Source organism: Vipera ursinii (genome assembly GCF_947247035.1).
Source record: "Vipera ursinii genome assembly, chromosome: 2".
Taxonomy (NCBI): Eukaryota; Metazoa; Chordata; class Lepidosauria; order Squamata; family Viperidae; genus Vipera; species Vipera ursinii.
The window spans coordinates 2,066,633-2,083,671 of NC_139513.1; the positions used below are offsets into that span (position 1 = coordinate 2,066,633).

Genomic DNA, 17,039 nt, shown 5'->3' on the forward strand with positions numbered 1-17,039 from the left:
AAGAGAGGAATAAGAAGTTCTTTAAGCTTTACACTGAAGGTGTCGCTTTGTATTCTCATTTTCTCCCCATCTCTTTTTCTCTACAGCCCTCATGAATTAATCCTGCCCTCCTTCCTGCTTCCTGATGCGAAAGGAAGTTGGTTGTTTTTTTCCAGTAGCTGATGAATTTCTGCCTTTTTTGCAACCCCTGAAAAATGGAGGCTGAAGCTTTTAGATTGGGGGGGAGGAGGAGAACGGCAACCTGGAGCTTCGCCTGCTGAGACCCCCCCCCAGCTTCTTTTGAAGGCCTCCGTTTCTGGTGAGGGAGGGGTGGAGACCATCTGACCCCAGCTCTCCACGACTGCCTGTCACTCCAAACCCACCCACCCCCATTTCTCTGAAATCAGATATGGAGAAACGCCGAGGGACTCCTAACCACTTTAATTCAAAGCCTTCGGGCCAAATCTTTACTTAGAGACTAATCCATTTGCTCACTTTCTTTCGCTCTTTTTACTGCCTAGGAAAACCTTTCTCCTTCTGTTAATTACTATAAGACCTCCCTAACTCTGTTTTACGTTGTTGTTTTTTTTTTTAAAAAAAATCCAATGTGCTCGCCATTCTTTGTTTTGGTTTGAAAATATGCTTATTAAAATGGGAATTAACTGATCTGATTATTTCACTCGTTTTGATCGGTGTGCCTCAAGGAAGATGAAATCCACCCTTTATTTGAAGGGGAAACGAGAAGCAGCTTTCTTTTGAGTCTTGTTACTTTGGAAGAGAGCTTTTGGGATTATCTAGAGAAGGAAACGCTCCCTGTGAGCAGGTGAAAATCCCTCCCTCGCCAGGGCTGATCTCAGCAAGTATGCAAGATCAGTCCGGGCAAACAGTCTGGAAATCCCAGGAGATCTCTCTCTCTCTCTCTTTCTATCTCTCTCTCTCTCTCCTCAAGCTTGTCACTCACACATATCAAGAACGGTTGCTGGCTGGGAGCGGGGCAGGGACCTTAGAGGGACTCTCTCTCTCTCTCTCTCTCTCTCTCTCTCTCTCTCTCTCTCTCTCTCTCTCTCTCTCTCTCTCTCTTTTTCTCTCTCTCTCTCTCTCTCTCTCCTTCCCTCCCCCCCTCTCTCTCTCCTTCCCTCCCTCTTTTTCTCCCTCCCTGTCAAGATTGAATCGCTAAGATGCTCGCTATCCTCTGTCACTGCTCAACGCCATAGAAATGAGGGAGAGGGGGAGTCTGGGAAAGACATGGGACTTTCAGGATTCCGACCATGAGACCCAAGGTCATCCGAATCAGATGTCTAGCAGAGAAGTGGACCGTTCCCATAACAAACAGAAGGAATGTGATTGGGCAATATGAACAAAGGGTGGGCAGGGGTTATGAAAGGCTATGATTAACTAACCAGAAAACTAACTAACAAGAAAACTAGAGCTGATTTTACTTTTTCAGTGCCGGGATGTGTATTCAATAAAGGTTATCTCTTATGGCACCTCAAGACCCTAGAGTTTCTTCAATGTTGAATTCGCCACCTGGACAGTTGACACTCTCTCCCTCTCTCTGTCTTATCTCTATCATCTCTCTCTCTCTCTCTCTCTCTCTCTCTCTCTCTCTCTCTCTCTCTCCCTCTCCCTCTCCCTCTCCCTCTCCCTCTCTCTCTCCATCTATATCTAACAGTTCTCTCTCTTCTTCCTTCTTTCTTGCTTTTCCTCCCTCCCTCTCTCTCTCCCTTATCTGTATAATTTCTCTCTTCTCTATCATTTCTCTATTACATCTATTTTATATCTCTATCTGTCTGTCTGTCTGTCTATCTATCTATCATCTCTCTCCCTATTTCTATCTTCTTTATCTCTCTATCATATCTCTCTATCATCTCTCTCTCCCTATCTCTATCTTCATCTCTCTTCTTTGTCTCTCTCTTCTGTCATTTCTATCTATCTGTCCACTACCCCTTCTCTTCTTTTCTCTTCTCTTCTCTTCTCTTCTCTTCTCTCTCTCTCTCTCATTCACTCATTCACTCACTATATCATCTAGCTATCAAATTTATATAACCACCCATCTCACAAGTGACTGGGTTTCATACACAAACCTAAACACATGAATGCATGAAATTATTAAAAAAAACACATTAAAAACAATAAAAATTTTTAAAAAGAAGAAATATTAGGTGAAGAGTCAGATTTTTCAGTGCCACTGTAACTTTGAACAGCCATTAAATGAACTGTTGTTAAGTCATCACCATTCCCCGATGGGCTAATGATGGTTAGTGCCATCAAGTTGGTGTCAACGTTAAACCAGCCAATGGATAGGCTTTCTCTGGGGAGACCTGACCCCACCCCCGCTCCTCCAGGTCCTCCGTCATCATCCCCCTCCCCCACTGCAACCGAGCCCCTCCCCCTCCCTGCTTCTCATCCTTTTCCTCTCTTTCCTTCCCTCTTTCCCGGCATCACAGCCCTCCCCCTTCCCCCCCCCGCTAGAGCCGAGTCTGCACGTAATGTGTGAATGAGGAGAATCGGAGCCTCTGGACATTTGTCCAAACTTCCATCAGTTTGTTTCCTGAGCTGTCCAGGATCTCCCCGGGAGTCGGGAAGGGACCCCTCAGCCTCCGGGGGGGGGAACAGAGGACCGAGGGGGCCGCCCCACCCGGAGACTCAGCAACGGGGCAGAGCAGGACAGTCCCGGAGCTGCCCGGGGGAAGAATCCAGGCTAGTTGCCCGCTGGATCATGGCCACTTTCTCGGTTCCGCTTCGGAGGAGCCCAACGCTTCAGGCTGGGCGCGTGGGGAAGCGAAACTCAAGTGCCTCTGCAGCTGTTGGGGGTTGTAGAAACAAAGTTGCTCTGTGTATCTGTGTGTGTGTGTGTGTGGAAGAACTCGGAGAAAATCAAAATCGTGCTAGGGAAACATGAGAAGAGTCTAGTTAGTTCTGCTTTGGTCAGCGATGGAGCCCCCCCCCCGTTCCTCCCAAGGCTGCCTGGTTCTGGGCCCGAGTTTGTGTGACTGGCTGTGTCCAGATACACAACTGTGGAGCATATTCGGACTCTGCTGCCTCCTGCAGCTGCGGCGGGGGGGGGGGGGGGGAAGGGCCCGGCTCTGGCCCGCCGAGGCTGGTGATGGGCCAGGGGGGGACTTTGACCCCTCCAGCACCCACCCCCAATCCCCTGAAAGGATTCAGGCCATCTCAGGATACACACCCTGTGGGATGTCTGCCTGCTGCAGTTGGGAAAGGGGCGGAGCTCTGAGCATTGGGCTGATCTGGCAACACCAAGAATTAACTAATATTTTAAGATCAGCCCTCTAGAGCTGACAGCACCTTGTCCAGCCTCAGATGGCCTCGCCAAGCTGAGGGATCAGCCTGGTTAGTCTGAGGATGGGAGACCACCAGGAAGCATCTGGGCTACTGTACACCTCCAGGCAATGAGGATGAAGCTTCAGCCACGAGCCCTTCTCGAACTTGCCTCCCTCAAAAAATTCACTTCTCATTCCTCTTTTAGCCTTGCCTGGCCTATCTGAAACTCCCCCCTCCCCCCTTCCTCACTTCCTGCTGTTTGGAAGCCCTGGTGGGGACCCAATTCCCCTTGTCCAGAGAGGAGGGGCAAGGTTGGAGTGGAGCAGAAACCCTAAAGAGGGCAATGGGGGGGGGTCTCATCTCCCTTCCCCCTTGCCTCCACCTCTAGCTGCAAAGGCTCAGATCGCAAGGGACGTAATTGGGGGGTCCTCAACCCCCTTGGCCTCTTCCCTTGGGGCCGATCCCCCTTTTCTTGTGGGTCTCAGATGCATGAGGAAGCCCGACCCCCAGCCGTGTGTCAGGAGGGAGGAAATGGCACCCACGCGGAGCAGGAAGGAAAACTGGAGGCGATGAGAGAGTGGGGAGGGAGAGAGCGAGGGGGAGGGGAGAAGGGAGGTGAGGAATAATGAGGGGGACCGAGGGGAAAGCAAGGGAGAGCAAGGGGGAGCAAGGAGAGGGGGGAGGGGAAAAAGTGAGCGGGAACAGCGAGGGGGAGTGGGGAGGGACGGGGGAGCGAGGGAGGAGTGAGGGAGAATTGGGGGGAGATCGAAGGGGGAGTGAGGGAGTGAGGGGAGAGTAAGGGAGATTGAGGGGGGAGCGAGGAGGGGGGAGAGAGAAGAGCGACGGGGAAGTGGGAAGGCAGTGAGGGGGAGTGAGGGAGTAAGAATACGGGGTGGGTGGAGAGAAGCAGCAAGGGGAGATTGAGGGGGGAGAGAGGGAGACTGAGGGGGGAGCGAGGAGGGGGAGGGAGAAGAGCGAGGGGGAGGGAGGGAGGAGGGAGGAAGAATAGGGAGAGTGGGGCGGAGAGAGAGGGAAGAACGAGGGGCGAGTGAGGGAGATTGAGAGGAGAGGGTGGAGGGGGAGGGAAAAGAGGGAGGGGTGGGGAAGAGCGAGGGCCGAGTGTGGAGGGAGCGAGGGGGAGGGAGGAAGGGGAATGGGGAGGGAGCGCGGAGAGAGGGAGGGGGAGGGAGAGGGGAGCGAGGACGGGGGAGGGGGAAGAGCGAAGGGGGAAGCGGCAGCGGTGCGAAACTCTCTTTCTGACTTCCAGAAAGTCGAACTTCCGCCCCATCCAATGAAAAAGCGAGCTTTGGAAGCGTCATCCGTCTCCAGGCAGAGGAGCCCCCGGCTCGGCCCTTTGCAGGAGATCGTTCTCTCGGCTGAAAGAGGGGCCGGCGGCAAGATCGGAGGCGCCGGGAGGGGCTGGCTTTGGGGGGGGGGGGTCCCACAGCCAGATGTTCCGGCTGCATTTGGCCTTTTTGTCCACCCATCGAGTCCCCTTCCCCAGGACCCGGGAGAGGCAGATGCGGACGTTTGAGGGCGTGAAAGCTCTCCTTGCGGGATTTCAGCAGTTCCAAGCAAAGCTGCCTTTCGCAATTGACCGAGGGGGATTTCGTCAACGCCCACGGTCTATTCAAGGGGTGCTCCAGATGTTTTGGGATTGCACTCAAGGCCAAACCCTCTCCCATCTCTATTGGTACTACAGGAAGTCCTCAACTTACCACCTTTCAGTTAGCAACCGTCCCAAGTTACAACAGCACTGAAAAAGTGACTCTTATGACCGTTTTTTCCACACTTATGACCCTTGCTGCATCCCCATGGTCATGTGATCAAAATTCAGACGCTTGGCAACTGGCATGTACTTACGACAGTTGCAGCCTCCTGGGATCCCGCGATCACCATTTGTGTAGCCTTCCTAGCCGGCTTCTGTCAAGGAAAGTTAGGGGGGGGGGGAAAGCATGACCCATTTAACAACCGTAGCGATTCGTTTAAGAAGAATATATCTCTCGCAACAGAGATATATTGTGGAGTGGAGAAGATGGATTGATTATATCCAGAATAAATATGGGACTAAAAAGTTTCACTTAGCATTTGAATAAGTAGTGGATTTATATGATGTATAACTAGCTTGTAGTTATTTTATTAAGAGTTAAAGTGCGAGAGAATTTAATATTTTATTGTTGTTTGCATATTTTAGATTATGTTTGTTTGTATTTTTATACCATGTATTTAGTTCTGGGAAGTCGGGGAGGGGGGGAGGGGAGAGTTGGGGAGGTTTGGGGAGAGGGGAGGGGGATGGGAGGGGTTTTGTATTCAAAAATGTACTGTAAAACTTTTCAATAAAAAAAAAGAATGGTGGCCAAAAAAAGGTCATAAAAAGGGGTGCAACTCGTTTAATAATCATCTTGCTGAGCGATGGAAATGTAGGATTGAGTTGCTTTTTTATACCGCTTTTTTAATTTCTATTTGCAGATCTGCATTTTGTGAGTTGCTCCAGTTCTTTTTCTCCTCTTCTGCTGTCTCCAGGTGGTGCCACGTCCACGATCCAGACTTTTTTTTTTGTCCTTCTTATCGACAGTTGTCAGTTCTGGGCTGTTGTGTGGCAGGCGCCTGTCTGTTCGAACTCTAAAGTCCCAGAGCACTTCAGCTTCCTCATTTTGTGTTGCTTTGTCTATTTTCTGCTCTCAGAAAAGCTCTGCCTTGCAGGCAAAAGGTGATTTATTTATTTATTTATTTATTTGCAGATTCTTCCATTGTGGTGACTTTGTCATACCGCTGGCTATATTGTCAGTCCCTGTGATCTTCTTGCAGGGACTCACCGAGTGGTCCACTTTTTCTTCAGCTTCTTTGAGGAAATAATTAATTACCATAGCATTACTACATTTTTTTTATCCACCCCTCCCCCCACCCCGGTCTTTTTATATTTGTTTATCAAATGTATTTCCTGCCTGGTTCAAGTGACTTTTACATATAATGCAAGGCAGCGAACATAACTTAATCCTTCGGCCAACTCCTTTACCCCACAACAACACCCCTGTGGGGTGGGGTGGGGTGGGCAGAGAGAGAGAGAGAGAGACTAGCTCACCCAGCCAATTTTCATGCCCAAGTCAGAATTAGAACTCGCCACCCCATCCTTGCGGGGCCAGCTGATGAACCCCTAGCCGAGCACGGGGAGGATCTGAAGGCATCTGAATGGATCCTGGAACTAAGGAGAAACTTCCTGACGGTGAGAGCGATTACCCAGTGGAACGGGTTGCCACCAGAAGTCATGGGGGCTCCATCACTGAAAGGCTTTTAAGAAGCGACTGGACAGCCACCTGTGTGGAACGACTCGAGCAGGGGGTTGGACTAGAAGACCTCGAAGGTCCCTCCCAACTTTATTCTGATTGATTGGGTGAATCAGAGACTCCAGCTGGGCCCCACCAACCGTCCCTTCTGCCCCGTTTGGAATTATTATTTATTATTATTTATTAAATTTGTATACCGCCCTTCTCCCCGAAGGACTCAGGGCGGTGAACAGGGCATATATAAATAGCAAATACAAAAATTAAAAGGGAATTAAACAAGTGCCCAGGTAAAAAACAATTACAATATAAGAAACCCATTAAAAACCCTAACGTCCCCCATCAGGCCAGACCAGCTTGTTCAAATAAATGGGTCTTCAGACTGCGCCGGAAGGAGCGAAGGTCCGGTGCCATCCGGAGCTCAACCGGCAGTTGGTTCCATAAAGCCGGAGCACCCACAGAGAAGGCCCTCCCCCTGGGGGCCACCAGTCGACATTCTCTGACCGGAGGCACCCTGAGGAGGCCCTCTCTGTGGGAACGCACAGGGCAGAGGGAAGTTGACACCGGCAGCAGGTGGTCCCTGAGGTGGAGACCAAACCCACCTCCGCCCATCTTGTGGGGAGGGGGATATCCAGCAGCAACTCCCAGAACCGGAGACTCCAGGCAAGGGGTGGGGGTGGGAAGGCAGGGAGGCTGCTCCAGGTCTGTAGCGACTGGCTGCAGCAGCCCCCCCCCCCCCCGGAACCGGAGACCCCGGGCTAGAAGTCGGGGGGGGCTGCAGGGAGGCTGGCCGGGGGGGGTTGCAGCGCCCGGCCGCGCTCTTATCTACGGGACCGTCCACCTGCGAGGAGATCTTTACCTGGCGACAGCGGCGTCAGAGGCGCTCGATTTTCCAATTGGTCGCTCCGCGGGCGGGGCCGCGCTCGCCAGCCGACGGCTGAGCTAAATTGCCCTTGAGAGGCGCGCCGCTTCCACTTTCCCTCTCGCCGTCTCGCTGCTGCGACCGAGTCGCCATGGCTGGCAAAGGCAACGGCGCGGGGATCCCAGAGGGGCTGGCGCGGCGGCTGCTGCTGCTCCTGGCCCTGGCTGAGCTCGGGAGAGGTAGGGGCGCCTCTCTGGGGGGTCCCTCGGAGAGCGGCGGGAGGGGGAAGAGAAGTTCACCCAAGGGGGGGGGAAGGGAAAAGAATCTGAGGCCGCCCCTCTAGAGAGAAAAGGGTCTACGCGGTCTACGCGGTCTCCTCCTTGAGCAGGGGGTTGGACTAGATGACCTCCAAGGTCCCTTTCCGCTTTTGTTGTTCTAATTGGCGCTCCACGATAGCTGTGGGGAGAGGATCGTTGTCCGAGTTGGCAAAGTTGGGGACGGGGCGGATCTGCTGACCCGATCCGTGGGAAGGTACACGGGGTGCATTCACACGACCGGCTATTCTCAGAAAGGGGGCTTTCCGCGTCTTCCTGTGCCAGGGTGGCAGCTACCAGCTGGCCGCGGCACTTGGGGGGTGGGAGGGTGAGGGGAGAGCGAAGCCAGCCCTGGGCCAGCGCGTTCCGGGCGTTCCGCGAAGCCGGAAATCGGCCGAGTTCGGCTGTTTCGTGGGGACGCAGCCACCGCCTGCGGGCTGAAAAGATCGGCCTGCTCCTCCGCCTCCCCAGGCAAGAACCAGGACCCAGTCGGGGACCCAGTCGGGGCGCACAGAGAAGACAGGACACCCCCCCGCCCTCCTTGGGAGAGCTGAAGCTGGCATTTTCACCGCCCGCTCCCCCCCTCCCGTCCCCCCATCACCCGCCCAGCGGGTGACTCGGGGTGTTGCTGTCCGCAGACAGGGGAAGAAGCCCCCCCCAGGGAGACCGTTCTGCCCCCCCCCAAGTCGATCCTCTCCCCTCAGCTATCCTGGAGCGCCAATTAGAACAACAAAAGCGGGAAGGGACCTTGGAGGTCATCTAGTCCAACCCCCTGCTCAAGGAGGAGACCGCGTAGACCCTTTCTGTGATGGCTGTCCTCCGGGTGGCGCCGGCTCCGCCCCACCCGCTACCCCTCCCCCTCACACTCACACACACACACACACACAGACATACCTCGACCGAGATGGGTGGGGCAACGGAGAGCGCGCCGCCTCTTCTCCCTCCCCGCCCCCCCCTTTGCTGTAGCGGTGGAGGGAGGCGTGCCAAGGGGTGCCTCCCCCTTTCCGCGGACTGGGAGGCTGGAGAGTCCCGGGCCAGACTGATTTTTTTTATTTTTTTATTTTTTTATTTTAATTCCATTTATATCCCGCCCTTCTCCGAAGACTCAGGGCGGCTTACAAGCTTAGCAGTAGCCTTCATTCTATCTATATGCCTGCTTATTAGGGCTTTCACACACCCCAAGCGGCATTATTGCAAAGTCAGCTTAATTGCCCCCAACAATCTGGGTCCTCATTTGACCGACCTGGGAAGGATGGAAGGCTGAGTCAACCTTGAGCCTGGTGGGACTCGAACCTGCACTAATTGCAGGCAGCTGGGGTTACTTAAGGAGGCATCAGCCCACTGCTCCACCGAGGCTCCTCCCTCCCCGCTTTCAGCCCAGGACAGCCGGGTCCCAGGCGAGGAGATCTTGTCCCAGGTGGCCTTCGTCCAGAAGACCCTCCGCAACACCAGCGGCAGCTCCGAGTTCATGTTCGAGTTTGACGACGACGAGATCTTCCACGTGGACCTGCAGGAGAGGAAGACCATCTGGCGGCTGCCGGAGTTCGGGCGCTTCACCAGCTTCCAGGCGGAGGGAGCGCAAGGCAACATCGCCGTCCTGCAGTCCAACCTGCAGATCCTGATGAAGCGATCCAACTTCACACCAGCCGCCAACCGTGAGCGGGGCCGGGAGGGGCGGGCGGGTGGGGAGGGGGCGCGTGTGTCTCTCTTCCTTCCTTCCCCACCCCCACTCCACCCGCCATCCGTGCCCGGAGGAGGGTGGGTGGTCAGAAAAGTCAAGGTGGCGGCCACAGCCATGGAACTGTGGAAGCATTATTTATTTTATTTATTTTATTTTAATTCCATTGATATCCCGCCCTACTCCGAAGACTCAGGGCGGCTTACAATTAGCAGTAGCCTTCATTCTATGTATATGCCTGCTTATTAGGGCTTTCACACAACCCCCAAGCGGCATTATTACAAAGTCAGCTTATTGCCCCCAACAATCTGGGTCCTCATTTTACCTACCTCGGAAGGGTGGAAGGCTGAGTCAACCTTGAGCCTGGTGGTGCAGCTCCTTCGCGTGAATAGCTGCCATCTTGACTCTTTTGACCTCCCTTCCGCCCTCTCCCTCTCTGCCTCAATCCTTCCCTCCCTCCCTCCCTCCCCTTCTCTTCCTGCCTCCCTCTCTCTCTCCCCTCTCTTCCTCTCCCTCCCTCCCTCTCTCCCTCTCTCTCTCCCTTCTTCTTTCCCTCTCTCTCTCCCTCCCTCTCTCTCCCTCCCTCTCTCCCCTCTCCTTCTCCCTCCCTGCCCCTCTTTCTTCCTCCCTCCCTCTATCTCTCTACCTCTATCTTTCTCTCCCTCCCTCTCCCTCCCTTCTTCCTTCCCTCTCTCTCCCTCCCTCTCTCTCCCCTCTCTCTCCCCTCTCTCTCTCCCTCTCCCTCCCTCTATCTCTCTACCTCTTTCTCTCCCTCCCTCTCCCTGTCCCTCCCTTCTTCCTTTCCTCTCTCTCTCCCTCCCTCTCCCTCCCCTTCTCTCTCCCCTCTCCTTCTCCCTCCCTGCCCCTCTTTCTTCCTCCCTCCCTCTATCTCTCTATCTTTCTCTCCCTCCGTGTCCCTCTCTCCCTCCCTTCTTCCTTCCTTCCCTCCCTCTCTCTCCCTCCCTCTCTCTCTCCCTCCCTCCCCCTTTCTTCCTCCCTCCCTCTCTCTCTACCTCTATCTTCCTCTCCCTCCCTCTCTCCCTCCCTTCTTCCTTCCCTCCCTCTCTCTCCCTCCCTCTTTCTCTCCCCCACCCTCCCTCCGTCTGTCTCCCTCCTTTTCTCCCTCCCTCCCTCCCCCCCTCTCTTATGGGAGCACAGATACCTCTAAATTCGGAGGACACTTGGAGGGGGAGGTTACACCAGATGGATCCCTGGAAGATGCTTCCCCATGAACACAAATGACAAGGGGTGGGGGGGGAAGGGATTCAGCCTCTTCTTTTTGCCCTCTATGTGTAACACTCCCCACCCCCCTTCTCTCTTTTTTATAATTACTATTTGCATTCCACCTTTTTTTACCCTGGATTATGTCCTTGATCTAGAGTCTAGATTTCTTGAATTTCCCCAGCCTGCCCAGCTTATTTTTCATGAGCTTGGGGGGGGGGGGGGAGAGAGGAAGATATTTCCAAAAAAACTCAAAACTGCAGCAAGCTTGGGAGGCATTTTCTCAGTGAGAATCTTTTGCATCCTCCCTTCTCTAGAGTCTAGAAAATTGTATGCTGTACAGAGTCAATTTGTAGGGAAGAAGTGTGGCATCATAAATAAATAAATAAATAAATATTAGTTTTGTTGCTATCCATGATGCCATGTGGGGAAGAAGAGTGGCATAACAAACAAGCAATAAATAACATAAAATAACATAAAATAAAAAAAACAAATATTAATCTTGTTGCTATCCTTGATGCCATGTGGGGAAGAAGGGTGGCATAACAAACAAGCAATAAATACAATAAATTAAAATTAAAATTAAATAAAGCATACAAATATTACTTTTGTTGCTATCCCTGATGCTATGTGGGGAAGAAGGGTTGCATAACAAGCAAGCAATAAAATAAAATAAAACAAAATAAATAAAATAAAATAAAATAAAAGCAAATATTAATCTTGTTGCTATCCTTGATGCCATGTGGGGAAGAAGAGTGGCATAACAAACAAGAATTAAATAAAATTAAAATTAAATAAAGCATACAAATATTACTTTTGTTGCTATCCCTGATGCCACATGGGGACCCTCTGACTTGAACGCTTGATCCAAACTGGAGGGGAGACCCCCGTCCTTCTCTCTCTTGCTCCTAACTGCTTACTGCAGGGGTCCCCAACCCTGGATACCCGGCCCACAGCCCACTACTAAGTCTTGAGCCTTTCAGAACTGGCATGAGCGGTTGGCATGAACGTATTTGCCAACCACGTGTGTGGAGCCGTCCCCTCCCCCTTCAGAAATCCTTCAGACTTCTCCCGAGGACCTTCCCATTACCTTCCTATCATCCAAGGACGGCCTTCTTTGTCCAAGAGTTGGAGGAAGCCAAGGTTGGCCCCCCTCCCCAACTGAAGCCCCTCTCCTCTTCCCCCCCCCCCGCCCCCCGCAGAGCCTCCAACAGTGATGGTCTACCCGGAGATGGAGGTGGAGCTAGGGGAACCCAACCTACTGATCTGCATGGCGGACAACTTCTCTCCACCGGTGCTGAACATGACCTGGTTGAAGAACGGCCAGCTGGTGACCGAAGGGGTGCAGACCATGGATTACTACCCCAAGAAGAACCATGCCTTCCGCCGGTTCTCCTACCTGACCTTTGTCCCAAACCAGGACGATGACTACATTTGTGAGGTGGATCATTGGGGCCTCACGGAGCCTCTGGGCAAGCTTTGGAGTAAGCAGAAGAATGGGTGAGGGGGGTGGGTAGCAGCAGTGGGTGGGAATTAGTCCCCCTTGGCTTTTTTTTACACAGGGCAGCCTTTTGGGTCAAGGGTCCCATGTATGTAAGCCAATGGGAAAAGGAGGGTGCCCCCTTGGAAAACCCCACTCCTGAAACTGTCAATGGGATGGGGTGGAGTGGAGTGGAGTGGGGTGGGGTGGAGAGTAGAGTAGAGTAGAAGGAGAGTAGAGTAGGAGGAGTGGAGTGGGGAGTAGAGTAGAGTAGAAGGAGAGTAGAGTAGGAGGAGTGGAGTGGGGAGTAGAGTAGAGTAGAGTAGAGTAGAGTAGAGTAGAGTAGAGTAGAGTAGAAGGAGAGTAGAGTAGGAGGAGTGGAGTGGGGAGTAGAGTAGAGTAGAGTAGAGTAGAAGGAGAGTAGAGTAGGAGGAGTGGAATGCAATAGAATAGGGAATGCAGAATAGAAGCGAATACAGAATAACAGAACAGAATATAGAAGGGAAGGGAAGAGGGGAATGGGATAGGATAGGATAGGATAGGATAGGATAGGATAGGATAGGATAGGATAGGATAGGATAGGGGAGGGAGAGTAGAATAGAAGAGAATGCAGAATAATAGAACAACAGAACAGAATAAAATATTGAAGGGAAAGGAAGAGGATAGAACAGAACAAAAGCAGGGGAACTACCTGCCACTTGAAGCCACACTGGGGGCGCCAGTTTGGCTCGTTCACTGGAGGGTTTCAAGAAAGTACTGGGCAAGCCATTTGCCTGGCAAAGTTTGAAGATTCCTGCTCTGGGCAGGGTGTGTGTGTGTTGAACTAGATGACCTCCAAATTCTCTTGCAGTCCTAGGCATTTGTGACTTGCTGAAATTTGATTTGTTCTGGCTGCCTCCTCCCCCCCCCCCGCGTGACCCTCACTGTGGTACCTCCCAGGGAATCCCTGCGGTGCCTTCTGAAACAGGAGGTGGTCGGGTGGCAGTCTCCCCACCTCGTCCTTTTCTTCTCCCCTTAGACGCCAATATTCCAGAGCCCCTCCCGGAGACGACCGAGAATGTGGTGTGCGCCGTGGGCCTGGCGATCGGCATGGTGGGCATTGTGGTTGGCACCTTCCTGATGATAAAAAGCAGGAGGATGGGAGAGGCCAGCTACCGCCGAGGACATCTGTAAGTTCCCGGACCCTCTAAATTCTGTGTTGGGGGGGAGGGCCAGGGAGGGGGGGAATCCACCTGGTTGGCGTCAGCCAGGGTGGGTAAGATTCACATCAGGACCCCGATATTAGGCAAAACTAGGAAGCAGGGGAGATATCTGGGCTGCAAAACCCCAGAGAGCCACTAGGGGGCAGCCAGGGGCAGTCTCTGTTGTGCCCCCCTAGTGGCCATCTGAGGTTTTGCACGAGAGAGCTCCAGCAGAGCTTCCTTTTTTGAGTGTGTTGTGTGAACAGTTGCGTGTGTTTCTCCAGGCTCTTTTGTTCTGTTGCTTCTTCAACAAACCACAATTTTTTTAAAAAAAAACGTGACTCTGAAGAGATCCAATCTAGTGACCACCCCCCACCCACCCGCCGTCAAGGATTCTGGGACGGATCAAAACAATCAAGATGGCAACTGAAGGGGAGGGGCCTGCTTTGATCGCAGGATTGTGGCCTCCGTCTTGATTTTTGGATCCTCCCCCTCTTGCCCCCCATCCCGTAGACCTTAATTGGACCATCTGCATGAGAGGAAGCCATGATGAGTTGGTTTCTGCCCCCTGAGCCCCTCAGCCAGGTGGGGCTTCCTCCTGAAATGGGGGAGGGGCTGTGACTCCATACATCCCGGAAGAAGGGATGGTTCTGGGAAGCCCCCCCCCCCATGGAAGACCCAAAGCGATCAGGCACAGCATTATACATCGGGTCTTTCTCTCCAGTGGACCCCCCATCCGGGATTCTCAACCCTCCCCCTTTCTTTCCTTCCTTCCAGGTGAACCAGGATTGGGGCAGGCATCAGCGTCCCCCACCCCTCCCATGAGCTGCATTTCTACCTGTGCTGCACACTTTTCCTTTTCTGACACTTGTGATGACTCCAGAGTAAACCAGGGAGTGGCAGCGTTCTTTCCCACTTCCCTTGTCGGAGATCCGAGAAATGCAACATTCCCAGGGGATCCTGGGGTCGCCTCCTCTCTCAAGCGTTGGGACTGGAGGGAAATATCGGAGGGGGTTTTGGAGTGGAGAGAGGTTGGCAAGGGTGCTCCCTGAGCTGGGTTGTCTTCATGATCAAAACTAGGTAACATCTGCCCTAGCACTGATGAGGATACCGAGTTGGGTCATGAAACATCTGCAAGCAAACAACCCCCCAAGCTCTGAGCTCTGATTATGTTAGCTCGTTGGGTCATGAGACGTCTGCAAGAAACCACCAAGCTCAGGGAACATTAAGGATTCCACAGTTGTCATCCTCCTCCTCCTTCCTTCCCCCTCCCCCTGTACAAATCCCACTCCTGTTAGCGCTGATGATGTTACTTCATTGGGTCATGAGACGTCTGCAAGAAACCACCAAGCTCAGGGAACATCAAGGACCCCACAGTCCTCCTCCTCCTCCTCCTTCTTCTTCACCAAGGACCCCACAGTCCTTCTTCTTCTTCTTCTTCTTCTTCTTCTTCTTCTTCTTCTTCTTCTTCTTCCTCTTCCTCTTCCTCTTCCTCTTCCTCTTCCTCTTCCTCTTCCTCTTCCTCCTCCTCCTCCTCTTCCTCTTCCTCTTCCTCTTCCTCTTCCTCCTCCTCTTCCTCCTCCTCCTCCTCTTCCTCTTCCTCTTCCTCTTCCTCTTCCTCTTCCTCCTCCTCCAACTCCCCTCTTTTCTAATGATGTTCCCTACTTGGGTCATGAGACGTCTACCAACCACCAAGCTGAAGGAACATCAAGGACCCCACAGTCCTCCTCCTCCTCCTCCTCCTCCTCCATCAAGGACCCCACAGTCCTCCTCCTCCTCCTCCTTCTTCTTCTTCCTCCTCCTCCTCTTCCTCCTCCTCCTCCTCCAACTCCCCTCTCTTCTAATGATGTTCCCTACTTGGGTCATGAGACGTCTACCAAGCACCAAGCTGAAGGAACACCAAGGACCCCTAATTTCCAACCTGAGCTACAAATATTTTCCTTTATTGAGAGAAAAAACAGAGGACCGGGGTCCTTGGCCACCAATGATGGAAAAGGCCAGTTTTTAAGGGGGCACCTGCTCCAAGCCCAGGAACAGGGGTGGCTAGCTGAAGGGGGCACCCCCTGTGGTGCTCATCCCCCTACCTCTTGAGTAATTTTTCTCCCCTCCCTTCCTGATCAGCTTCTGGCTTTCTTTGGGACCCCTCTGTCCACAGCGATCCCTTAGCATCTCTCTTCGATGTCCCCCCCCCAACTCAGAAACCTCCCTTAAGCAACCTCAGCCTGCATTGGCTTTTATAGCTCCCATCCCAGGCCATAACCCCACACCCCACCCCCAATGGTCCAATTGCAGCCTGCTGGCTCCCTTGGAACAGAATGTGAAAACTGTGTGTGTAGCCAAATCCAGGGGTCCGTTCCTTTGTCAGGACCCTGGACAGTGATTTAAGCAATCTCTCTTACGCGGTCCGCAGGCTTTTTGTTGTTGTTGTTTTGAACAGTGCCTTCCTTCTGCGCTCCCCCCACCCCCACCCCACACAAAACGCCGCCCACCCCTTTGTCCTGCAAAACCACCCCCTTAATTTTTTACAACCGCTGCAGAACCGGACCCGCTTCCAAGCTTTGCGCTGCTTCTTCTTTCGAATAAAGATGATTATTACTCAACCGTGCCTTGTCTGTTCCTTTTGCGCGATTGGAAAAAGGAAGCGGGGTCGATTGTGGTTTGTAGGATGGGGGTGGGTGGGGGGAAGGGTTGGAGAAACCTACCAGAAATCTACCAAAAAAGCGGTAGATTGCGTGACTGGCGGAAGGATCCCTTCTGCGGATGTTGAGAAAGGAACATAAAAATTGGAATTGTTGGGGAAAGACTTTGAAAGAATGTTGTGGTTCGTGCCATTGTGCAGTAGTCCTCGGTTTACGAGCACAGCTGAGCCCAAAATTTGTGTTGCCGAGTGAGAAATGTGTTAGGTGAATTCTACCCCATTTTTACAACCTCTCGTCCCATGTTTGTTAAGCGAATCACTGCAGTTGTTCAATTAGTCACACTAAGGGAATCTGGCTTCTCCACTGATTTTGTCAGAAGTTCACAAAAGGGGATCACATGATCCCAGGACACTGCGACCATCGTAAATATGAGTCAGTGGTCAAGCATCCGAATATAAATCACGTGACCATTGGGGAAGGCTGCAATGCTAAGCTTGTAAGCCGCCCTGAGTCTTCGGAGAAGGGCGGGATATAAATGTAATAAAAATAAAAAAATAAAAATAAATGAAATGGTCGTAAGTGTGAAAAATGGTCATAAGTCACTTTTTTCAGTGCAGTTGTGACTTTGAATGTTTACTAAATGAACAATTAACCAGTGGAACTACCTGCCTCCAGAAACGGTGAATGCTCCAGCACTGGAAGCTTTTAAGAAGAGACTCGACAGCCATTTGTCTGAAATGATATAGGGTTTCCTGCCTGAGCAGGGGGTTGGACTAGATGACCTCCAAGGACCCTTCCAACTTATTATTATTGTTGTTGTTGTTATCTGTTGTAAGTCAACAACCTTGGATGATGACAGGGCAGAAAATTAAGTGTAAATAGAAATATGTTATTTATTTATTTTTATTTATTTTTTTTATTTTAATCCCATTTATAAAAAATGGATGGGGAAAAATAGATTTGGTTGGTACCCAAGTGGAAACTTTTTTAAACAAAGAGAAGATTTTTTTTACTCAGTCCTGTTTCCACTGGGAAACCCACTTCTTTTTTTAGCCTTGAAATAGGAAAAAAAATAGACTTAAGTTTGAAGGTTGGATAATTATGAAGTTGCAGAAATAACTA

At 52.0% G+C, this 17,039-nt stretch overlaps 1 protein-coding gene across 2 annotated transcripts; it reads left to right on the forward strand.

Moving 5' to 3' along the window:
- Positions 1-7,491: 7,491 nt before the first annotated feature.
- LOC310634129 (HLA class II histocompatibility antigen, DR alpha chain) lies at positions 7,492-15,883 on the forward strand (the record flags this gene model as incomplete). 2 transcript variants are annotated; one of them, XM_083352203.1, is made up of 5 exons in its annotated part: positions 7,492-7,643; positions 9,095-9,373; positions 11,820-12,101; positions 13,116-13,266; positions 14,056-15,883. In XM_083352203.1, exons 1-5 carry the CDS (start codon positions 7,556-7,558, stop codon positions 14,057-14,059), a joined length of 804 nt encoding a protein of 267 aa, XP_083208329.1. In that variant the 5' UTR covers positions 7,492-7,555. The 2 variants fall into 2 exon arrangements, with proteins under 2 accessions (XP_083208329.1, XP_083208330.1); XM_083352204.1 differs by lacking the exon at positions 14,056-15,883 and having other exon boundaries at positions 13,116-13,270.
- Positions 15,884-17,039: the final 1,156 nt, after the last annotated feature.